We start from the raw sequence: 26,050 nt of genomic DNA on the forward strand, positions 1-26,050 counted from the left end.
CAATTCTATAAATGATAAATTCTATTATTAATCCGTTTTTATTAATTTAAAACAGTTAAATAACTGCTTGTGGAAAAATCAAAATATGGGAATTGAGTAAAACTATTCATTACCTGTATCTTGGAACCTTCTACGATGGCGCCATCTATAAGTGCAGACAAGTAAACAATTACCCCGGCAACATTTTCTTTTGCAGTTACGTTATCGATTTAGTCTTAAAATTGAACCTTATGTCTAACACCTAAGCCGATAATTTCCACAAAGTTTAGCACAACCTAACTTTGTGCATGGTCTACTTCAGTCGAGTGATCATAACCTCCTAAACAATTTTCATGTGAATTACTTGTGTATCGTATTTTCTGGTGCAATAGGTGATTACAATTAAGCAAGGCTTTGTGCTAACTGGTTAATTTAGGTTTGGCCTGCTGTTTGTGTATTTTTTTATTGTTTTAAAATGCTTCTTCGTTTTGTGTAAAAAAAAACACGGACATGTAGCCTGTTAAGCGTGCGGGAGTGTCAAAGATTTGTGAGTTTTTTCTTAAACCTTTTAAGATTGTTATTTAATACGATTAATTGAGAATATATATTTTTTTTCTAACTTTTTATACGATTATTATAAGGCATCACAATTTACAACAGTGTGCAAAACGGTTCCCTTAGCTAAGACCGAACACGTGTGGTCATCGATTTTGATGACTGCAGTTCGGTTCTGGCGAGAAATTTTCGTTTTTGTGCATCTTTTTATTTTGTATTTTTTGATTTAATACAACATATATAATAAATAAGAAATCGTACTATTTATATAATTTTAGGAAATTTTTATGCTCCCAAGTAATTTTAAATATATTATTATATACTTCTCTGGATCCATTATACATATTTGAAACAATTTTTTTCGTGAATGTAGATCAAATTATTAGGTCTGATTATGTAAAATGCGTAAAATGTATTCACTTTATTTTTTATGTAGTGTTTTATTTTCAGGGTACATGACTATGTAAAAAATCAAAATGAGTACAAAAAGTGTGAAAAAGTGTAAACATCCAAAAAAGATGAAATCTTCTAAACCCAGTGCAAAGCCAGAGGTGTTTGTGTTACCTCCAGATATATTGAAACAGCTTGGCATTAGTATTGGCCTAGGTAATGTTACTGTGAACCCGGAAACCATCCCTACACCACCTAAAATTGTACCAAGTAAGTACTTTTATTATGAAAAACTTAGTGTCAGCTAGAAAGACTATTTTCATTAAATTATGACAATTTGACCAAATTATCCCGTTCGGGAATATAGTGTAAATATTTTTTTTCACAATACAAAAAAGGTGTGTTATGAGATTTTATACATTTTGCAGCATTTTTATACACTTTAGCAGTTTCCCAAAAATAAAAAGCCATTACTATGTTAAATTAAAAAATATTTTGAAAATTAAATTTATGTATTATTATGGTTATTTTTTTTTTCTAGATTCTGATGTTGTTAACTATGAAAACATCAATAAAATTACTACTTCATGTAATAGCAGGGATACCTCTGAGTCTTCTATTTTGGAAACAGCTAACTTAATGAAAAAGTCTGTTTTCTTGAGTCCAACTTTTGTTCCGACTGTGTCAAATGCAATATCAGGAGAAATACAATTAGTTTGTAATAACAATGTACGCAGTTCAGAGGCTGTTGAAACAGAATTAGTAGATACTCATAATGTTCTTGAACCTGTTGATAGCACTGAAATTGGCAATGCCCTCCCTGCAGTAAATAACATGGAAAATGTTAGTTTAATTCAAGATCAAATTAAGTTAACAGGTGACTTTACTGTAAATGAGGTTTTTCCACCAGTTTCAAATGGTTGTACATATGAAGATGCTGAAACTTTTAATGACGATGACATGCAAATTGAAAATAGCATACCATCACAAATTATAATTGGTGACGAAAGCAATGTCGTTGATTTATTTGCAGCTAGCAGTAATAATAATGTTATATCTACAGATGATCCAAATGTCCAACTGCATATTTTTGACAAAAATGAAATTTCTGATATAATTAAAAAAAGTAACACTAAAATAAATATTATATCAGACGAGTCCATTACAATATCAAAACCCGAAGATATACAATTACAGTCTTCGCAGGACCTTTCTCCAGTACCAGTTAATACTGTAGTAGCTACTCAAAAAGTTAATAAAAATAAAATATTAATGCCACATGATACAACTGAAATACATCTAGTTTTAACTGAAGATAATACTGAACATGAAAGCAGAGAACCAAATAAAATAGACAGGGAAACAAATCAAAATAATAATAATTTACATATAGAAAAGGAATATGATATGGCGCCTTTAGAAGCAACAAAACAACTCGATCATACAATAAATGTGTTCAAAGGTAATACATTGGATAATATGGATATATGTATGGAAGGTGATCAAACACAAGTTCTTCAACATTCCCCAAGAGAAGTAGAAGTTAATCCTGAAACATGCCATTCTGAAAACCTAATTAATGGTGATAACACTTTAATAGAAAGCAAAGGCCAATTAGAAGTTAGTGAGGAGAAACATAACGAGAGTGAATCAATACAAGTTCCAAAAAGTGATCCTGAATCAAATAACAACAAATCACCGAATAATACAGAAATAGCTAACCATGATAAAATTAGTGATAAAAGTCAAAGTAGTTCCATGAAGGAATCCATTGAAAAGGCTGAAGGGAAATGTAATTTAGAGTCACAAAATAATAGGAATCAAAATTCCAAAAAACATAAAATCAAAAATGCCAAAAGTAAGAATAAGTCTAAAAGTGGTGTTGATAGTGATCGAAATAAGAGTAAAAGTAGTTCGGATGAACATAATAATTTGCCCATTAAAGACGTAATAGAAAAACCACTACCAAACGAAAACTCAGTCAGTATAAGTGATGGAAACCCAACCATAATTACTCAAGCCGATAAAGTTAAGGAGATAGCAGCATACTTAAGAAAGCTTTCTCATATTTACACTGACAAAAAAAAAGCGAAAACTCAATTAGCTAATGATACGACTATAAAGGAGACTATACAATCTAATACCAATATGATCAAATCTAAATTATGTATTCAAGGTGTTGAAAAACCTGGTGGAAAAAGTGTTTCAAAGGGAGCCCGCGATGAGTCTAAAACCATTAAGACCTATGCTAGGAGTAACAAACAAAAACCATTGATTAAAAATACTAAAGCTTTGAGAAACATTGAAAAATGTGTCGTTGTTCAGGCATCAGATCAAGAACTGAATATTGTAGACATTTCTAAACCTTGTATTACACAAGAATTTTGTATATGCCATGATTTTGGTCGCATGTCTTACTGTGACCATGGTGATGACTGTGAGCATGTGCATTTTGCAAATATTACTACAAATTCTAATTTAGATTTAATATTTTCCATATACAGTGATGAGGTACTTGTAAATAATAATGTTGAAGTTGAAATAATAGAAGAACAAAAGACTGAAGAAATTGTAGAAACTCAGAATTTTTGTTGGAATGTCTTTGATAGTGAAGATTTCGGCCTAGATGATATAGATCTTAACACTGCCGGAGATAGACAGGACTTTTCCTGTGGCGTTAAATCAAGTGGAGCCTCTGATAATGTTGATTATATTAAAGGTAAAAATAGTAGTGCTACAACTGAAACACTTGATGAAGTTGATGCGGCGATAATTAATACGCCTAAAAGTACTGCAAATATAAAAGATGCTAAGAGCTTAAATGCTAATAACAGCTCAGCTGTAATTAGCGATAACAAAAAAGAATATAAGAAAAAGGGTGGTGATCGAAAGTCATCTGAAACATTAGTAAGTATTATAATATTATGCTGTGTTAAAAAACAAACTTTAGAGGAATGAAGTCATTATGTGTTATTTTTTATTAAATTACAGCAGACTACTTCAGAAAGTAAGGACTCGGATTCAGAAGATGTTAGTTTAAAGGTTTGTAAACATTTTAGTTATTTGGCCATTTCCAGTAAGTGCGTTAAAACATTATCTAATTTAGATGCATGTTTATTTCCAGGTTCTCAAAATTGCCAAGGATAATAAAAAAGAAAAGAATTCATCTAAAGCTAAAGAAAATGCTTCCAATGAAAGTCAGAATAAAGAAACTAAAAATAACTCAGAGAAGTCAAAGGAGAAAGAAAAACAAGTTAGTCAAGAGTCAACCAAAGTGAAAGAAAATAAGGCCCAGGTAATTTCAAACTTACTAGATAGTCCCTTTTTTCCGGCGTTAAAAGCTATTGACTTGAAACTTGTACCCACGTGGGAGATGTCGGACTCCTGTCGACTAAAAACGACCCGGGCCCCTGTATTTGCCGAAGCCCTCCGCACCTGTTTTGAAAAGCTAATGGCTTCAACCCACCGGAATATAAGATACCTTTTGTGTAATAACCTAAGCAGTCCCATTAATTTTCGAAATCCATTCGGTAGTTTTCGGGGAAGTATAAAAAATATATCAGTCCATCCTTTTATTTTCTTGTGCCTAGAATAAAATTGTCATAGGATAATCCTCGCCGATGTCGTCTGTGGCGATTTTGGTGTGACGATTAAGTCAGATATGCAGGGACCACGTGGCCAGAAATCACAAAAGATGAAGAAGTTTTTGGAAGGCAAGAAGCCTTGGTTTAGAAGAGGGGTGTTCAAAGACTTTCAAATAAAAAAGCGTCAAATATCTTTCATCTTGTAACTTGTATGAATAAATGGTTTACCTGTTCATGTTTCAGAAACGGCGTTTGTCAGATAAATCGTCATCTTTGACGCGACGGATGAGCAGTGAGCCTTCTCACAAAAAAAATATTAAATGTGCCTTATGCAATAATCTCTTTAGCGAAGAGGAATGGGGGCACCATGTTGCTACTCAGCACCAACACATAGCGTGGAAAGCTGGTCAATCTATTGTAAGTGATTTTTTCATTGTATAATTTCAGCAGAAATTTACTGATCATTTTACTTTAAATAAAAATACGAAAACCCTTTTAAAAATAATACTACGATAATCCATGCAAGACCCGAATCTCATTGCAATAAGTCCTCAATGAAGGCGAAAATGGCATTAACAATATCAACTGATAATTGCCATTTAAACTAAACTTAATTCAGTTCTCACCAAAATTTGTCCACATATATATAATATATATTTTTCAATAATCGGTTTTGTCACGCATATTCATCGGGATAGCTCGACTTGGTTTGGACCAACGAGAGTCCTGCCGCAATTAACCCGGGTCAATCATTAAAAAATCATGCCCACGATTTTTTGCCCTTGTAGGCAAATCGATTTTTTTTCTCTCCGTATATGGTTATTCCATCAATTTTTAGTGTTGTGGCTTCGCGCCAGTTAGTATTAATTATTAAAATATAATAATCTGATTGCGCACTTGTACATGTTACAGGACTTGGACAATCCAGAGTTATTGAACAAATTGAGTAAACAGTTGAAAAAACGTGGTTTTTTGGAGTGTCCTATATGCGCGACGGAGAAAAAGAAATTGAAATCATTTATTATACATGTCAAAAGCTGTATTGAAGAAAAGGTAATTACAGAAATTATGAAAACTTAATAAAAATATTATTAACTATGTATTCTACCTAATTTTCTTAAACTTATTTTTTTCTAAATATTTTCTGCAGGCTGCAAGCACTAACTCAAAAGACAAAGGTACTCGCAGACAGAGATTAGAGGTGTTTGAAGAGGTCACATGCGGCGTGTGTCAGCAAAGTGTTCCGGAAGAGAATTGGCTTGAACATATAGGAAAGGAACATAATTACTTGTCATGGAAAGACGGACAAGATGAACCCTGGGTGAGAATTAAGATAATGCATTAAAAATCTAAACTAATAACTTAACAAAAATCCGTTGAGATAATAGTATAGTGTAGAAGTTAGAACCCGTCTTTAAACTAACTGCGTAAATTGAAGTATTACATATAAATGTAGCTGACACCTCGGATTAACACTTAGGTTAAATCCTTTTTTTTTTGTGTACCGTACCGTTATTTGTATACCGTGTTTTTTACAGGATGTAGAAGATGAAGCTCTCGTTTCTCAGCACTTACTAAATATCGTCAGAGGAAACGTGAATTTGATTTGTTACAAGTGTGGACTGCAACGTAGACGTGTCAAGATGTACTTGTCGCATATCAAATCGTGTGATGGCACTCGGGTGAGATGTCTTTAGTAGTCAAATTAGTTTATAACCTCTTGAAAACCAAGAGGCTATAAACGTTATATGTGTTTTTAAATGCTAAAATGAGCCTGAAAAAACTTAGGTCGCTGCTCAATAGCCATCAAACACGAATCCTAATTTTTATTTTCAGATGAGCGTGGATGATTCTATGAGCGTTGACCCGAACACAAGCAGTATTGAAATTGAAATAGTAGAATCTAAGACAGTGCAATGTGGAGTTTGTAAGCAGGATATGCCAACTCTAAAATGGATGGAACACATAGCCAAGGAACACAATTATTTGGCTTGGCAGGAAGGAGATACACCGGTGGTATGTACTCTCGAAGTGTTAGACTGAACTTTCGTCATGAAAGTTTGTCGATGTCGCCTCTTTGGCCCTATGATCGTCGAAAAGTCTCAAGGCTTATTAAAGCCACTCTTTGACGTTATCGATCATAAAATTGTCTCTTGTCTTAATGGTTGTGGTTGTGTTTTTTCAGGACTTGGAGGACGAGGAAGCTGTATGGAAACATTTGTTGCAAATTATCAGAGATTATGGATGCTTAATATGTCACAAATGTGGCTTGAGTCGCAAACGCGTTAAATTATATTTGACTCATATTGAGACGTGTGACGGTACTGGGGTAAGCATGCGTTTCTGATCATCATACATCATACGAGTATTAACTATGAGGCTTTTATGTTAATTATATCGGTGAATACGATTTTGTCCAGGTTTCCTTGGAAGACTCCTATGCCAGTGAGTTTAATGCAAGCAATGTGGGGTCTTCAGAGTTGAACAAAGATAAAGATGTGGAATGCGGTGTATGCCATAAGACTATGCCCGCCTCGGACTGGGTCGACCATATATGCAAAAATCATAACTATTTGGCGTGGAAAGTTGGAGAGCCTCCTTTGGTAAGAATATTTATTTATTTAATGAACCATCACCGACCTTTTAAATAAGTCTTGCGTTTCTCTTTCAAAGTAGCTCCTTTCTTCCGAAACTAAAACCGTATTGTTTTAATTCACTCAGTAATATCTATTTACTTATTCTTTTACAGGATGTAGATAATGAAGAAGCAATTTGGAATCATCTGCAGCAATACATTAGATCTAGTGACGGATTGATTTGTCATAAATGTGGTTTACAACGCCGGCGAGTTAAATTGTATCTGTCGCATGTTACAACTTGTGATGGTAGTGTGGTATGTATCATTTAACAAACTTATAACATATTATGCAATTGTCTTGAACCTCCGTCAACTAAGCTGCTGTTGCTTACTAGATTAAAAATGATGATTTTGCAGTAACTGATACATAATATTCTGATACACGAAATTGAATAACTCCGAAACGGCTCGACCGATTTTTATGAAATTTTGTGCACATATTCGCTAGGTCTGAGAACCGAGACCATGTTTTTCTGCACTATGGCAAAGCAACGTTTGTTGGGACAACTAGTATGCTATTTGTATTCTTACTTTTCAGCCTGTGAGCGATGTTTCAACAAACAACATCAGTGTAGATAACTCGAATAATCGTTATTTCGAAGTACCTATAGAAACGAATGAGAAGAAGAATATGGAGTGTGGGGTGTGCAACGAGACAGTTCCTATCTCGCAATGGGTGTTACACATCGGACAGAGGCATAACTATTTGGCATGGCCGGCTGAAGGTACCCCTTTGGTAAGTTTTTAATACTGGCAGAGTATTTGGGGGTACATCTTAGTGAATAAAATAAAAGATATAAATTCTGAACTACATATACCATCGAATTTATCCGATGGTATGTTTTATTATAAATCGATGATTTGTCTTCCCTTTCGTCACATTTATATTTTTTTGGTCTAAATCGTTTCAGGACCTAGAAGACGTAACAATGTTGCGAAGTTATCTGCTCAACGTTTCCAAACAAATTGGAGGGCTGATATGCTACATTTGCGGTAAAAATATAAAATACTCAAAAACATACCTGTCGCACGTAAAGGAATGCACTGGAGTGTCGGTAAGTACAATTTTTGTGTTTTGTGATTGTCACGCGTGAGTGATTGCGCCATTACGGTACTAAAGAAAAGTATGTGCCCAGTATTATAAATGAATTTACCCGAAGGAAAAAAAAATCGCCATTCGCATCGACGCCATATGAGCCTTTCAGTAATTGAGTAAATATTTTCTTCTATTTATTCAGGTGGTCCCCGAAGACTCTACATCAAACTGCTCTGCGGCCACTGCAGTGAATAAGAAGGTTATAAAATCCGAGCCGGTTGTATGTGGAGTTTGCGAGGCCACAGTTGAAGGCACGGACTGGTTGAATCACATGCACAAAGCGCATCAGTACATAGCCTGGATAGAGGGAGAACCGCCCATTGTAAGTATGCCTGATATTTGAAAATCTATTTTGTACCACACAAGGAACTCTTTCAAAACAAAAATGAATGAACATTAAAACGAGTTCCTCCGTGTTTCGGAAGGGACGTTAAATTGGAGCCCTGGCTGTTTTACCAAATCTTTGACAATCGTCACGGGTAGTCAGAAGCTCGAAAGTCTGAAAACCAGTTTAACTAAGGGGTGTCGTGTTGTCGTGGGAGGTCTGATAGGCAGACGCTCGTGTTGCATCCGGTTAGACTGGAAACAGATCGCAATATAATCGGGAAAAGACTAGGATGATGATGATATCTTTATCATTGAAATGATCTGCTCATTCCTCTTCAAACGACAACATAAAATTTTGACTTGCGGTCGTTTCAGGATGCAAATGATCCTGAAATGGTACAGCGTCACTTGTACGATGTCTCCAAAATGACGGGAGGTCTGAAGTGTCTAAAGTGCGGTGTCAGGCGGAAGTACGTCAAGACGTATCTGCAGCACGTAGAGTCTTGTGAAGGCAGTGTGAACTCTTCGGAACTGCCTACTGCTTTGATGAGTAAAGGTGAGTAAATAAATTGTAAAGATACCTGCAAAGGTGTCGAAACGTCAGGAACTAAAATATAAAATTAAGCCGCGGTAAAGTCCATAAAAGTAATTTTATTTCAAATTGTAAAGATATTTTGATTCTTGATATAGGAATTCCGTGTTTCGGAAGGCACGTTAAATTGTCGATCCCGGCTATTATTTACGCACCTTTGACTGTCGTGTATTCACAAGCTAGAAACTCTGACCAGTTGGACTAAAGGGTATCGTGTTGCCCAGGTAACTATGTTAAGAACGTCAGACGGGCAGTCGCTCCTTGTAAAACATTGGTTTTTGTAAGCCGAACGGAAAAATAAAATAAAGGATTTTTTTTAAATATAAATTGAGTCTTTTCCCTGCTTCATTCTAAAGACTCACCAACGCTTCTTTTACTCATATGCTTAAACACAGACAATCGAACTCAAAGCAAATAATATTCTTTTCATTATTTAATAAACAACGCTATTTTTCAGACGAACTGGAATGTGCTCTATGCGCCGCAAAGGTTGTACCCAAGGATTGGCGGGACCACGCTATGAAGCAACATTATAACGTTGCTTGGGTTGTTGGCGACCTTCCTATTGTGAGTATAGAACTAGGTACAACTTACATAACAAACTTACAATATACGATTACGAGATATTAATATGGGGTTTGTTCTACAGGACTTGAATAGCCCATACTTAGTTGAGGGTTACATCAAGGAGTATTTACGCAGATTCAACAAATTAGTTTGTAAAAATTGTGGTGTTAGCAGAGTGTCGTGTGTAGGATTCTACGCACATATATTAACATGCGGTAAAACTGAAGAGGTATGTCATAATTTAATAGCTTTTGTCAACAAAAAATTAACATAACTATAATTTACTTCCCGTCAAGAGAAGGTATCAATAAATCTCGTTAGTTCTAAACTTGAATTATTATCAAGCCCGGACTCAAAGAAGTGCTATAAGATTGATCGTTGATGTTTGTCTGTCTGCGACACCATAGCCCCTAAACGTGTTAACCGATTAAGATTACCGGCTTTTATTGTTTTGGGTATTTAAATTTACTTTGCTTTCTAGGAAACAGAGCAGTACAAAGCCACATGTGAAATATGCAATAACAAATACTTGCGAATCTACAAAAGTCAGCACATGACTGTGCATAGGGAGGCAGAATACTCTGCGGAGCGAAAGTTGCTCCTCGCTAAAGAGAGAGAACTAAAACGACAAGATGAAGACAAACCTGTTGAAGTTGTGTTTGGTCGCAGGAAGGCTGCAGAAAAGTAAGTTGGAAATTTTTGAAATCAATCCTCCTTTAGGAGGAATCTTGACTTATATATATTTTAGAGAGCACAAACGTAAAAATATCCCACCCGTAATTTTGAAATGATAATCTATACACATGTCTGGGGATACTGTGCATGTCATTAATGTTAGTGAAACCCACAACACAAGGATTAACTTAAAATTTCGGATTTGGATGTGTGTTGTGGCGGACCACGGAAAAAGCTAGTAAGCAGATGTGCATATACTTCATATTAATAAATATAATAACCTTATTTTTTTCATTACCTAGGGCAAAGACGGTCATAGAAAAGTATAAGGACGCCCTGCAAGAGGTAAGGGAATACCAACTTTTCGTTGATTAATTTCCTATCCTACAAGATTTACAGGATAGCATTAACCTCTTTTCATTCGTAGGGTGGAAACCATTGCTCAAAATGTGGATTTAATACTGAAGTTGAAGGCGAGCTCTTAAAACATGTATGTGTCGATCAACAATGGGGTGAAGTTAGTGACTCTGATGAATCTGTCAAAATGGACAGTAGTTCTTGGGAGGAGTCTGATGAAAGTGACGTCGATTCTAATATATCTGAGGAGGAAAGAGAGGCGTATGAAGAGGAAATCAAAAAGAAACGATATTCAGATACTACTCGTGAGTATTATTTTTATTAATCATGATACATTTAATTCAATGGGCCAAGGAACTACCCGATTTGCGTTTATGATTAGATTACAATATTAAATGTTGAACATCTTAAATCTCTACCAGTTTTACTCAAGATGTATGTTTTTATTTTTAGCATCCAAAGTTGTGCGTCTACCATATCAAGTTCGAAACCCCAACGCTTATATGAAACGATGCGCAGAAGAATAGTAAGTGGTTCTTTAATTTCTTCTCAGTCGATGGTAAACAGTTTCTAATCGGAAATGAGTAATGATCCTATTCAATAAAATGAGTTTTCATTCTACTTAGATTTTCTTTTGTTTTTTTTTCAGTGCTGCTAACTATTTAACAGATGAGGATCTGTTTCCCCAGTGGCATAGTTGCGAATATGAAGCTGTGCCTGAAAACGAAATAGTGAAATATATGCCTCCCGTCGAAGAGTCATGTAATGTGAGGAATAGTGAAAGCCAAAGTTGGAAGACGTTAAAGAGATTTGGATCTGAAAGAGATAAAGGTACAGCAACCCTTTTTTTCTTTTAAGTTTGCAATCAACTAGCTTTCCTGTCGAACTACGTACCGCCCAAAACTCGATGATAACAATGCTGAGAAAAATGGAATTTCTTATTTGCAAATCACCGTTGAAACCTTCCCTGAGCTTTCTCAAATATTTCAAGACTAAAAATCCAAACCGTTTCAGTCGTTCTCGACTTTTAGCGAAATTAACGAACAGCAATTCTTATTTATCTTTAAGATTACTTTTTTGATGATTTTTCCTACTTTTGCCTCTGTTTAGTCTATTTGGTGTATTTTGGATTATACGTTTTCCAATCTTTATTGCATCTTAAAGAAATCTAAATTCCGTTACAAATTCGCAGACACGCTAACCCTGTTCGTGGGCGCGTGTATCCAGTGCATGTCGTGGGTGCCGGGCGGGCGCGCGCAGTTCCTGTCGCTGGTGAGCCACCGCCACAGCGACGTGCCGCGCTACGCCTGGGACTCCAGCCACACCTCGCGCGGACTCGTGCAGATATGGGACTGCGGGGACTTTACACAGTGAGTCCTGTAGCTAGAGATATTTGTTGGCAAGAGGCTCTAAAAAATAATTGACGTCATATTTTTTTATTTACGTTTAGAGGTCAAATCGAGGGAAAATCAATTTCAAAAGTGCACCTACTACCTAAAGAGTCAAGCAGTTAACTTGTGGTACCTTCCAGTACATTTTGTACAACAATTTAATAAGATGTAAAATTTCAGGTATACGCCAAAATTTGTGCTTGGATTAGCACATGATTACGGAACTTTTTGGGCCATGGATTGGTGCCCTTCTGGGGCTAGGGATTTGGTCGATTTCGTTCCTAAAGAAAATCAAGTGCAAAGACTCGGGATGTTTGCTGCGGCCTGCTCCAACGGCAATGCGTATATATTCTGCGTGCCATATCCTTCAACAATCACTGAAAAGTTAGTATTGCAGCAGTTACTAAGAATACGATCTTGTGTATTATATAACATAAAACTATATCAGTTGATGTGTTTTTTCAGCGACAAGCTGTTCTATAAAATAAAGCCGGTTGTGGAACTGAGATTGACAATGAGCCGGGATCGAAAAGATTTTCAAGCCACTTCTATCAAATGGTCTGCAGTAAGTGTATCAACATTACAAGCTCATGCTAAAATTTAATGTTTGCTACATGAATATGCTACTGACGTATTTAACAAACCAATTATGTTTTTTAGCAAAAAGGTCATTCGCACGTGGTTGTCGGTTACTCGGACGGTTGCACAGCGTTTTATGACTTGAACGGTGACTCTCCATTACTAAAGACAATAGAAGGCAACATCACCGTGTTCTACCCGTACCACGACGAACGCGTACAAAACTCCTGTATAGAAGGTAAGTGTTTTTGGCAACAATCAATGCCCGGTGCAAAATTAGTTTTATGTCGACGAATTTTATACCTTAAGTAATAGCTGCAAGCCAAGTCTTATTGTGGCGTTTACGACCGGTGAAGTAATCAAGGTTTATCGTTTTACGCGTAACATATTTTTACGAATTAAGAATAGTATGTTTTGATCACAATTGAGGAGTTTCCGTAAACGGAAGCCAAGAAAATTGGTCGCGTCTTCAAATTGTGGATCGTAAAATTGTCTGCTGTGTCAGACAGATTTTCTTTATTCATTGACGTATACGTGCTCCACTTTAGAAGGGGCATTGTCTTGTATAAGAGGATTTAAGCGTTTTATATTATTTTATATTTATACACATAAGATAGTCTTCTCCTCACAACAATTACAATTGCACATGTACATTAATCTTTTGCCAGGACAAACAATTGGGCGAATCTTTTGATCGCAACGTTACAGATTTTATATTCTTGGTATGTTATGTTCTTAAAACAGACGTTTGAACAGTGCAAGTAGTAACCTCTTTGTGAGCTAATAAAATAGGACTGTTGCCGTCGGTACTTGGTACTCGAAATTTGTTCTCAACGGTTAACCTTTAATATTTAGTTACCTGTAGCTAACCGTGCGTGTTTGTCAGACGTGGACGTGTTCCCGCGCTCGGGCGCAAGCGCGGCGGGCGGCGGCGTGGTGTGCGGCGGCGGCGCGGGCGGCGCGGGCGCGGGCGCGCTGCAGTCGCACGTGGCCGCCTCGCGCCTGCTGTTCCCGCCGCACTGGCCCGCCGCGCTGCTGGCCGGGGACGACTGTCTCGGTACCTATACACACTACTTAACTAACTGAACACGACATCTCTTGAACTGATGTCACGAAAATACAATATTTCAACACATACAAAAAAAAAGCAATCTGATAATAACAATTTTTTTGCATGGTGACATCAAGAAAATTATTATTGGCATTAAATTACGTGTCAAATACGTTTGATTCTGCACCCAAATAACTTACAGTACCACTTTCAGTACCGTTACTCAGACTTGAGTAGGCTGTACCTCATCATTTCATATATATTGGTGGTTTGAAGACCTCCGTGGTTAAGTGGCTTAGGCTTTAGGGTTCGATTCCCGATCCGGTCAATGTTAAAAGTCACATTTGTACATTGTCTCGGTTCTGGTTGTTTGTGGTACCTTCGTTGTATTTGAATTCCATAGCACAAGTGCTTTAGCAAATTACTTTGGGTTCAGAACAATGTATGTGATGTTGTCCGCATTTATTAGAAAGCCTTAACATATTGTTCTGTATGTCCAGTGAACCAGTCCATCAACGAGCTGGAGTGGTACGGTAACGGGCGGCGGCTGGGCGGCGTGCGCTGCGCGGCGGGCTGCGCGTGGTGCGGGCGCGTGGCCGCCGCCGCGCTGCCGCTGCTGCGACTGCTGCGCCTGCATCCATGCTATACGGAGCTGCACAAGCTGGTGAGGCCACACACACTATACTATTATTGACTTTTACACTTTCTGAGTCTAAAGGAAATTGTTTTATTTTGGAGGGTAATAATAAAATTAAACGATGTCCTTAAATTGCATAGTTGATTCGAACTATTACAGTATTTTTGACAATAGAAACAAATATATAAAGCATAAAAAACAGGGAGAAAATCAATAATCTGAGAGTAGGTACTGAGATTGAACAAATGCAATAGAATATTGCATTTGTTCAATATTCAATATAAATCAAACGAATTGTTTTATATAATAAAACACAAGTTATGTCATAAGAAACCTAAGGTACCTACAGTTCTACCTTCATAGTCAGTGTATTAATTATATATTTGCACATTAGGTTATTGGTACGATTCAAATGATCCCGCTCGGTAGCAAGAGGAAGCGACAGAACGATGAACTTGGCATGACCGTGGAACCCATCACGTATAATGAAGTCGTCAAAAAATACGGGATCGAGTTCAAGCCCATTGCAACTAAGGATAGGGTAAGTCAATACTCAATACCTTGTTTTCATACACATCTTATAAAACCTGTAGTACAAATCTATCTATGGAAAAGCAAATATTTTTGATGATTTCTTTCTTAAAATATTTTGAGGAAGAAAATAAGAACAGTTCTTGTTACAGTCTAGAAATACCTAGATAATGGACTGTGTCGCATTCACGAGATTTAAATCCACAGAATTTGATGAACGTTTTCGATAGGCACTTATACAAACAAAAGTGAGTTTTTATAGCGTGTGTGTTATTAAATATTCCATTTGGGTTTTAGCCAAACAATGTAGTTGACGTAAATGAATGCCTAAAAAAATTGTAAACAGCTACAAAACTGGAATTGATCTAAATGAATTTTATCTACTGCCTTCTACCAATGCATTAACATTTTTCTTTGATCGCGCTAAAAGATCTCGCTGACGTGACAAGGGTAAAATTCAACACAAACTTTTTGCAAAGCTAGTACACATACCCGTATTTAGACATTATGAAATTACGCTGTCTTTATCACATTCAGCCACATGACAAAGTCAGCTTGATATCATAGTGTCCCCAGAAAGTAAAATAACATTGTCATATTATACACCAGGCGACACAGCAGAAGCTAACAGCGATGCCTCGAGATACATATCCCGAACGTTTCCCGCTCTCTGACGTCACTTCCATGAAATTCTGTCCTACGCAGCAGTATCATGACAAGCTAGCCGTCGCACTGCATGCCGGATTCATATTTATTACCACCACCTAGTAAAGGATGCAAGAAAATAGAGCTCGCAGAATGCGAATTATGGATAAAGTTCGTGGCAAAGGTGAAAGTCGTCTGTTTGTTATGTCATCGGCGGCGTGTGATCCGTTTACCAGTTATTTGTGTCGAATTATATGATAAACATTTACAAAGAATATCACAATATAGAGGTGTAGACTTACTTAGATAAGGTTAATTTTAAGGCGTATTTTAAATATATTATTTTATATTTTATTGGAACTAAGTTATAAGCGGTTGTGTTGCAAAACGAAAGAAGGCGAAGCAGGTTTGTAATATTCCGTTCTGGATCCAAGTTTACAGTTGTACGGTAAGATTTTATAAGCTTTTAACTATAAAGGTTGCTTTTGAAAAATAATAAAACAAGCTATATAAAAGCTGAGGCTTTTTTTATGGATGTGGCACCTGTTGATGAATTATTGAAACACTTTTCAAAAGCAAGTCAGAGAACCAAAGATTCATTATTAGTACATTTACAATTAAAATTTATAGTTTGTCGTTAGAAGTATATATTTCTTGTGTATATAATATCTTTCCATTTTTAAGACTTATTTAACAGACTTTCTTTATACTGGCAATACTTAAATGTTGCCAGTAAAACTTGCACTTGCAACACGCAAATGCCCTATGAATTAACTGTTCTTCAAATAATTTCATCATTTTAGAACTAATAGTAATGTGTATTCCTTAATCTGTCATATTTTAATTAATAACAACATTTTAATCGATAGACTATAAATAACAACTTCATATAGTTAGCTTATGTTCAAGTTGCATAACATGTGATTTGTTTAATAAAATCCAAAGGCATTCTGCGGCATTCTGCAAAAAACACATTATTTTATTCATTTTAAATAAATTTATTCTTAATTTACTGTCTAACCTCTGTTTATTTTGTTACAAATACAATTTACGGTTCGCTAGTTTTTAACAATTAACAAAACATAGATTTATTTAATGAAAAAACATGTTCAAATCTTTTTACAAAAAAACAATGGACAATGGAAACAAACATTTAAAACAGTATTTACAGGAGGCTAGATTTGATTTTAAAAAAAAAACACGTATCATGATAACCATGTGCTGCACTGTTATTCATCCTCTATATATTTAGGCGTCGAGGATTATGTAACTGAACATTATGACTAACTTAGATTGACGTCAACAGTATAAAAGCGATTGTCTTGCCTGACAATAATCCAAGAAGGGAGACTTGCATGTAAATATCGTCTTTGTCTTACCATCGTAAGCGAAATGATATAGAATTGTATAAGAAAAACAACTTTATTAGATAACGTAACTGTCACGAATTCATCATTGTCTCCGATAGTATAGTTTCATGTACTCGGGATTTTCACACATGTACCGATACGGTGTAGTTGTTTGGCAAAGCATGAGTGGGGTACGACAAAATACTGAGCTAGATTGAAATCTAGAATGATTTTAGGGTTTTAGGGTTAGATTAAGAAAACCTACCGCTTTTCCCAGTGGGCATTTTGGGCAATCAAATCGATAGGATTAATCCAAAGTGTATTCTATAATAAGCGGAGTAAGGTTCAGGGTAAAAATACACAATAAAAGGAAGTCTTTAGCCTTAACCAAGGAGGTTGCAAGCGTGTACCTATGATTTAATAAAATGTAAATGTGTAAGTTTTATTTGTTGACTGCATTGTATAGAGTATATGTATATTTTATTTAAGAATTATTAACACACATTTTAATAAGTTGTTATTTGTTACTTTTTTTAATGAATTCGATTACAGTCTCGATAACGTTGTTTTACATTTTATCTAGGTTTTCATTCTTCTAATATGTAGGTACTCCATATAGTCGCAATTCGTATGTATTATATTTTTTGTAAATTTTAGCTTATAATTATTTTTATAAGAATCTTTTTGTTATGTGGAAAACACATAAATATGTATATTTTTGGTATCATATTTAGGCAGTAACGCAAAAATTGAACTTCAAAATCTCTAGAACTTTAAAAGTTAGAGAACTTTTCTAATAATGTTTGGTTCTTGTGTATGACACGTTAATAAGCCAAAACGATGTTTTTAAACCACCGTTGCGTGCGTTAAGACGTGTAGCAGTTGTAACCAACCAACAAATGACGCATACATCCTTTGCTATTGTGTATTTGTGATAAAACCAGTGTCGCAATAACCGATCGAGAATCGCAATAAACAAGATTAAATTAAACTAAATGTTCTTCCAAAAAATCCGCTCAAAATAATATAGTCGTCGTGAGTCGATTTTTGCATGTTGTCAGCAGTTCTATCTCGATACGAAATGTATCTTAAAGCTAGCATTATGCTAACATCTATATTTAGTCATAACACAAAAATCGTATGAGGATATATGTCACATAAAATGATGTTTTCTCATACTATTTGTCTCAGATATAATTCTGATATAAAACATTGTATTCAAACTTATTGTTCTGTAATAATACAGATTGCCATAAAACATAATGTTTAAGTATATTAAGACGTGGTATTATGTCTAAACAAACACTGTAATTAAAGTAGCTGTAGTTTATTTATTATTAGGTAATATCAGAAACTTATATTTCGACTCTACAGTGATATTATTATTTAACTTCTTGTATATCTTGTTTGATTGTGATACGCTTCTTGCAAATAAAACATTTTAAAAATATTTGTGTATTTTTATTGAGTTAATCCCATACTTTAAACATCAAGCGGCAATAACATTAATGTAAATAAACTAAGGTCGTACTTAAATATGATGCATGTAAAATGCACCATATTTTAATATCCTGGACAAATATGTTCCCAATAAGTCATATTAATTGTATTGTACATAAAGCATTGTCATGTTTAATATAACTCATTTTTTTAATCTCATACTTTCTTTCACAATTCGCTCGTGCAAATACGTGTTCACTGTAATTTTTTATTAGCACAAAGTAAGCACACGTACGTTGCATTGTGATCTATTTAAAAATAAAAGTTTTCGATATATATATTTTTTTTCATTGAACTTTCGAGACCCCACAAAGATATCACGCAGAAAGCACGTTTAAGACCTCGAACTTAAACGGCCGGCTTTTTAATTTAATTTATGTAATGAGAACTGTAGTGTAATGCCTAATTAGATGTAATTAAAAATGGTCTTCTATATAAAGTTTCGACAGTACAAGGCTATCAGAATTTGTCGCAACTATTAATTTCACTTAAGAAATGTTGAATTCAGCGGTCTTTTAGTTGGTTTAAAACTATGTAGCAACAATAGCCGCAGGTGCACTTATGATTTCACTAATTAGGTACTCACATTTTCGCAACAAGTAAATGTACGTAGATACGAGTTTTTAAGTAGAAAATTAATTATGTTTCCTCTTTGGTTCGCGGATATGTTTCTATTATCCTTCTTAGGTAAGGAATTGAGTATTTACAGACTGTTAAATAACTTAGATTAGGGGATTAATACAAGTGCAGTAGTAAGTAAAAAAGGTTTTCATTTCAGTCATTACATGATTTCATATTTTTGTCAAGTGACTTTATAAGTTCTCAATTCGTCTGTTTCTTTCTAATGTTTTTTTCCTTAGTACCTACTTCGGATTGGATGAACCGATTTTTTTTTCACTTAACTTGAAAAGGCTGCCATTTAGTCTTCTAAAAAAAAAGTGATCAAGTTTGGATGGGAAGTTTCTATATAAAGTCCGTTGTATGTTTTTGTTCTGAAAAAAGATTATTATATTTATTAACCTAATCCTATAACTACTTTGCGAATCAGTTGGTCGCGGAAATTCAGTATCAAATGACATCAGATAACTACGAAGACATTCTTTGCCACCTAGCTATATTTATCACCGCCTAGATAATCAGATAACATGCATGCATTGTTCGCCTAGATTTTTAAGTGTATTTTTTGTACGAATTTGTGTTATTTCAATAAGACCATTATTTTAACGGTTTATTTTATAAACGAGGTCGGCTTTCAGTTCGATTCCCGGAACCGCATAATGATATTTTTCAATTTCCTGGATTTTTATTCTGAATCTTGAAAAAGAAAGAAAAGTTGAAAAGTGACTCAACTTACATTTTCATTTGATCCAAGAATACCCAAAATCCAAAATGAAATTGAAATTTATTACAAACTGTGTTAATAATATTTTTACTTTTCGATTAAATTATTCGAAGTCAATTTATTTAGTAAGTAAGAGGTAAAAGATAATATTTTATTTTACGAGATTTATTGTAAAGAAAGGAAAGCAGAAAAAAAACAAATAGACAAGAATGTCACAGCAATAAGAGAAAGGATATCATAGTTTGAGAAGTAAAACACCAAAATCTTATTATAAACAAGTGTGGCGGACTTCGTCGGTAACATTGCAGACACAAGAGTTTGTCAGCGTTTATTTTATCGCGGCTGTTGAAGTCCCGTCTCGGTCGGCTCGGCAGTGAAGCGAGCGAGGTCGGCCCGACGGCCAGTGAGACATAATCCTCTGCGCGCACGGAACGCTTGCCGGCTGCTCGCGATATCGCGCGTAATATCACGACAACATAAATTAAATAAATACTTTCCTAAACACCATAAATATTGAACACTTCATTTAATACATCATATAATAAAATCACGAATTTTAGTCACAAATAAAATAATTAATTGCAATGTTTATGTTTTTCGCGAAACAAAAATATGAACTGAGGAGCTTATAGACTTAGTTTTGTTTTATAAATCGATTGTGAGAAACTTTTGAAGATGATGATGGCTAGTGCGAAACTGGTGAGGGACTGCAGCTCGGAGCTGAGCTCGGACGTGCGGTCCCTGTCCGTGGCCTCCTCCACGGAGGAGCAGGAGTCCACCACCACGGAGTCTGAATACACCGAGGAGGAAAAGGAGTACGAACTCGAAGACCTACAGATATTGAAAACTATTGGTAAGTCACATGCACAGCATGATATTAAAACTAATAAATTTTCTTTATTACTTAGATCGCAAAAAAAAATACTCTGTCCCAAACTTATTTAATTTTAAAAGAATTTATTTTAGCTGTAATATTTATTTAGAAGTGTAAAACTATAGAAGTATATGAACACTCTTTCCACTTCCAAGACTCCAGTAGGAATCTATTATTAGCAAGGATTCACACATTTAGCTAATTTTACAAGATAGTCATCGTCATTTAAAACCTACCGATATAGTAAAAGTGATATGAATCATTGCCTGTCTGCCCACGAGAGTTAGATAAATATGAATATGTCGTTTCGCTGGAAAATATATTTTTATTTTTCGTGTAAATTATGGGAGTTTGTGATCAGTAAGTCAACTTATTATTGAACATTTATAATCGTCATAGTTTTTGACGTGATAGTAACAAGCGTGATTAATTGTGTGTCGTTACCTGTCCGCGATAGCTGTGAGGCTGTCTGACAGTCGTAATGATATGGAGAGAAACGCGGATATAAGTAGAGATGTCTGAATATTTTGATAATAATTTATGGCCGAGTAAAGTATTATTAAACATTTTATTGCTGTTTTCGGCAGTTGTAAAATGCGCCATGTAATAAATAATTTCACCGGTAATTTAATATTTACATACTAATTAAAATCTTAATTGATGAAACTTTTGATTACTTTCTTCCTTCCTAAACGTACGTCGGCTACCGCAAAATACTGATTTATGTATTTTATAGGTTATATTAACATCTTATTTTGTTAGTGTGTAATTAGGCTTACTACGAGAGTTCGTGTTTACACAAACTACTTTCGGCGCGTTCCCGTTACTATCTAGGTATCTGGTTTGGTTCCACCGCTTACTTCCTTTGTAAAATCCTCAAGCCTGAAACATTAGTTAGTGGTACAGACAGCTGTGAATCACGGACCGGAGATAAACATTATTTGTTAAACATAAATACGTTTAATATGGTTACACATCCAATTATTTTTTACGGTTATTCAAGATGTTTGTTTTTATTTCAAATTGGAAACGAGTGCAAAGCTCGCATAAGATATACGTATTATATATACTTATAGCATGATTTGTGAAGGTCTAGACTCTAGACTGTAGGTAGACATTTATATAAAATGTCTAAATAATTCAATCACGTGTCTCATAAATTGACAAAATTTACGTAAAGACGTAGAGCAATGTAGATACACATAACAGAAACACAAATTATTAAATTAATGTCTAATTCGTCTTCTCCTTTAACTTTCAATCGATAATTTCATTTTTAATTTTGGAATGAAAAACCCGAAGAAATACTCTACTTTTTTTAAGATCATCGATTCAAATTTCGAATCGTGTATTAAACAAATGCAATCCATCAACCTCTGTTTTATTGTCTGTACATGTAGTTGTATTTCAAATGATGCCATAAGACTATTTTCTTGTCCACTATAAAAATGTTCGTTGTAATTTACGATTGGCAATATCGAGGAAAACGAGTTCTTTACGAGTTTCTTTTTCAAGAACATAACGAAAGCTCTTTGCGTAGTTGTCAGACCGTGATGGATAGCGTGGAAGTATACAAAAGTTGTATGCGACTGTAGCCGGAAAATATGGAAATTACCCTAATGGGATATGAGTTTATGAGCCTCAAGTTTATGAAAATTTCCCCTACATTTTCTGTCATATAAACAAAACGCTATAACTATACAACGCAAATCAAATAACAGTCCTTTCAAACATGGAATGGTAACGAAACTCTTTTTTAAAGTTTATTTTTTTTAAGCATTGCGGAAAACCTTTTTCTTAAATATTGACACAATATTTTTTTAAATAAATCTCTAAGCATTTTTAATACAGCTTTATAAATTCACGACAATTATTATGTGTGAATAATAAATAGATCAAGGAAAATGTGTCTACGCGTTATTGATATCATTATCGATGGAGTGTAATGTGAATGCAGGTGGGTATACCTCGACCTGATTCTAGGTTCGCGATATATGGGCCAAGGGCACAGCCACTCGTGACCCAGCGGGGGCAGTAGGATAACGGACGTATTGACTTTCCTCATTATTATAACAACTGGAGAATGGTGGTGAACCACTTTGTTTGCATTTATGAAGTTGTGAAAGTTAACTGTAAATGTCTCATCTTTTAGATTGTAAACTAGTCTTGTTAACGAAATTTATGTATGGTTTAAATGTATTATTTCTTTATTCCTATTTAATGTTTTAGATAAAGGTAATAAAACCGACATTTGCATTATATGCAAATTATAACAGAAGAGTATTCGTAATTAGGATAAATACCGTTTAAGTATCTATTATTATGACTTTTAAAAATGGTATGAATAGTTTTCATGATTTATAGAAACTATTAATGCCTTTTTCATTTGTATGTGATTTTCTTCATCACAAGTAACATATTTACAATGAATTAGAACAAATATCTGCTTTATAAAGCACAACGTATCCTGCTTTTTTTAAATCTCTGTAAATCTATCATAATGGATTGTAGAACAATATAAATACTATTAACTACTATAGTTAATAAACAACGTTCAAGTCGATAAAGCAAACATAAGTTCCAAATATCAATGCGAATTGTAGCGCAGGCGCAGTGGCATTGAATAGAGAGTTCAAAAGAAACAAAAGAGGTTTGCTTGTATGAATGGAACTCGATAAGTGCCTTATTCAGGTACGATTTCAATTAAGATTAGGTAACGTGTTAAATAACCTTAAAAGTGGTTGGATTATTCCATCACTGCTTTTACTCATAGTAATAATATTGCATTTCGGAAGAAATACTACTCTATGCTGTATGGTGTCAAGCTACTGCTAATACAATAATCCATATTATTTAAAGAGTTATGATAGGTCATCAGTCTGTACAGTGAACATATGTTATGTCAATACTAGTACAATAAAAGTAGAAGATCAGAATTTAGAAATTCAACAAACAGAACTGTTTTTTTTTTCGGTTATACTGGCTGGCTGGTATTTCGCTTCACATAGGTACTTTTGAATCACTTTGACGCCACACAGTTCAAATAGTTCCTGACTATACTAAGTACGAGATATATAATAATTACAGTCAATCGTACCGGCAAGTTACCACAGGAAGTCCTAATATTACTTACCAGTTTACGTCACTATAATATAGCTGGAATATGAAATACTACGCTAAAACTGCCAACTTGTTACCCTAGTTGCATATTAATAGCCTAATATTGGACTCCGTAATTAGACGTTATCGTAATTACAAAATAATTTTAAGGCTTTTTACGACCTGACGAGGTCGTAAAAATGTTATATTACGGAGTTGACTTCTACAAAAGCTTTATCTGCTTTTTAATTATTGGACATTACTGATTAACAGAATAAAAACATCGTGATTCCATCTTATTCTCTATGTGGAAGTAAGCCTGTGGTCGAAGTCCGATGTGGGTCTTTGTCATTATGTGACCAATAGAAGGTTAACATCCCGGAGTTTTACGTCAAAAACACCTTTCTTTATTTCTAAGACGACAGCTATCTACAAAACTGGTATTCTATTATGCACGATAAGAAATGGAAGGTATACAACATATCAGGGAAAGTTGGAAGACCCGAAGTGCATCCTAACACCGGTTTTTAGCTTTTTACTATTCTGTCTGCTAGCTAAAGATTGATATTGCACTCATATCAGTCAACGAGTTTGCTACTCTGCATTAAAAGTTGATAAAATGCAAATGCGGTTTTAGTTGGCGACTGACTATGTTATTAACTGTAACGTTATCGTGTACGTGCATATAAAATAAATGTTCTTGAATACAATTAGCAAAGTTTCATAGCAATTTTTTTTAACATGCTTAATTTTAGATACACAACAACCGTACTACCGGGTGTTATAGAAGCCGGCTGAAGTTGCCAAACATCTTCAGAATTCCATTTTTGTTCATTTTGGACAATAAACAAGCGCGACAATAAATCTATTTACATCCATTATTACATGTAATTGCGCTGTTCGTTAAGGGCGGGCAGAATTCCAAGAGTTATCGTAATGAGGTGCGAATAATGCGTCCAGTCCAAAGATCTTAATTACTGAATTGTTTGCATTAATGTTTTGTTTATCAAGTGACGATAAACGTACTGATAATTGATTTACTCTAGGTCTTCTATAAGTACTTTAGTGCAGTTTACGAATAGCTCATTTGATACTAAAAGTACTAATAAGTGCAAGCAATAATAACATATTGTGTCTTTCTGTATTCATCGTCTTTTTTTGCGAATAATCTGTTGCATAAAAAGTTTTATATGGCTGCTGTTCCAACTGGGTTGTAAGAAACGTAGACAACTGACAGTACCGTAAGACGAGTAGTTCAAATTGTAATATTGTACATTGAGTGTCGGCTCACAAGTCAAAGCGTAAAATAATATGTTTGTAAGTGCGCCGGGTTAATTGTGGAGGGGAAACAGAGCACAAAAGTGTCTCGGGTACAGTGAAGCAGAGATCTAGTTTGTGCATTATCCTCGGTGCTCTAGTTACTGCGCTAACGACTGTATCACGAGGGTCGTGTGTCGTGACAAACGCTGCCCAACTTGAGCCACTGCAATACACTGGCAAATGGAGCAAAGGGAACATTTTGAGTATGACTGATGCGAAAGATGGACGTTTACGAATTTAGTTATAGTTTAATTATATGATGACGCATTGTGGCGAAAAATCGGTGCCTGGAATGGGAAACTAGGATTAAGAATAGAACTCAAGTTACTTGTTAGAAGTCAGTGTCATCTTTTATTGAAAGTCAGTGTCTATTGTAGAATAAAACAAACTACGCGAAAGAGGATAGCTGTAAACAGAAACGTTTAGAAACATCGTATGAATGAACAGGATGCGAAATTACAATATAACTTACAATAATACAAATGCAGTGTACCGAAACGGCAATTACAAAGGAATAGTTAAGACAAAAGTATTCATTTCTAGTTATGTTTACGCACGCGAATGATTGTGAGTGTCACGCGTGATTAACAACAGATATGTGGGTTAGTGTGTCGCGTGCCCGGCTGCTATAATGTTACTAGATGATAAATAAATAGTACAATTAACTCACTCCATATCACTCATTATTTAATCACTTACAGTCATTATTCGATTTTAATAGGAAATTTCTAAAGTGCACTGCTATTATTGTAATTAATCTTTAATAGTTGAGTGAAGTAATCACGGCAAACACACTGTACGCGATGTATCGCGAGTTCGATCCCCGCGTGGGACCAATGTTTTTGTGATCCATGAATGCTTTATGCATGTGATTTGAATGTTTGTCCGCGATTAAATTCCTTATTGCGGGTGTCGAACTTAAAGAAAGAAAATAGTAGCATGCTGTATTAAAAAATACAATTCGTATTAAAG

The 26,050-nt window shown here is 35.0% G+C and overlaps 2 protein-coding genes across 2 annotated transcripts in view; both read left to right on the forward strand.

Moving 5' to 3' along the window:
- The first annotated feature begins 47 nt into the window (after window positions 1-47).
- Window positions 48-15,905, forward strand: LOC113501025. Its single transcript, XM_026882001.1, has 32 exons — window positions 48-526; window positions 985-1,194; window positions 1,466-3,831; window positions 3,916-3,966; window positions 4,049-4,219; window positions 4,752-4,925; window positions 5,421-5,561; window positions 5,659-5,829; window positions 6,047-6,190; window positions 6,345-6,524; window positions 6,694-6,837; window positions 6,929-7,111; window positions 7,258-7,401; window positions 7,685-7,882; window positions 8,058-8,201; window positions 8,385-8,564; window positions 8,945-9,125; window positions 9,619-9,728; window positions 9,811-9,957; window positions 10,210-10,412; window positions 10,706-10,748; window positions 10,831-11,065; window positions 11,214-11,286; window positions 11,410-11,591; window positions 11,953-12,130; window positions 12,332-12,535; window positions 12,617-12,716; window positions 12,812-12,968; window positions 13,617-13,787; window positions 14,282-14,445; window positions 14,813-14,959; window positions 15,559-15,905. Exons 2-32 carry the CDS (start codon window positions 1,011-1,013, stop codon window positions 15,715-15,717), a joined length of 7,029 nt encoding a protein of 2,342 aa, XP_026737802.1. The 5' UTR covers window positions 48-526; window positions 985-1,010; the 3' UTR covers window positions 15,718-15,905.
- A 4,238-nt stretch (window positions 15,906-20,143) lies between these two features.
- The window catches only part of LOC113500979 (protein kinase DC2), a 51,369-nt gene continuing 45,462 nt past the window's right edge, over window positions 20,144-26,050 (forward strand). The window contains exon 1 of the mRNA XM_026881936.1: window positions 20,144-20,638. Coding sequence (XP_026737737.1) covers window positions 20,461-20,638 — 178 coding nt within the window. The 5' untranslated portion in view covers window positions 20,144-20,460. The remainder of the gene's footprint in view (window positions 20,639-26,050) is intronic.

This window comes from Trichoplusia ni, chromosome 15, assembly GCF_003590095.1.
Source record: "Trichoplusia ni isolate ovarian cell line Hi5 chromosome 15, tn1, whole genome shotgun sequence".
Classification (NCBI taxonomy): Eukaryota; Metazoa; Arthropoda; class Insecta; order Lepidoptera; family Noctuidae; genus Trichoplusia; species Trichoplusia ni.

Excerpts from the sequence above, each read along its gene's own strand:
- LOC113501025 (XM_026882001.1), top strand. The coding sequence starts at position 1,011 with ATGAGTACAAAAAGTGTGAAAAAGTGTAAACATCCAAAAAAGATGAAA. Across the intron at positions 6,525-6,693 it reads AGGAAGGAGATACACCGGTG|GACTTGGAGGACGAGGAAGC; the intron begins GTATGTACTCTC and ends GTGTTTTTTCAG. Across the intron at positions 10,749-10,830 it reads ATAAGGACGCCCTGCAAGAG|GGTGGAAACCATTGCTCAAA; the intron begins GTAAGGGAATAC and ends TTTCATTCGTAG.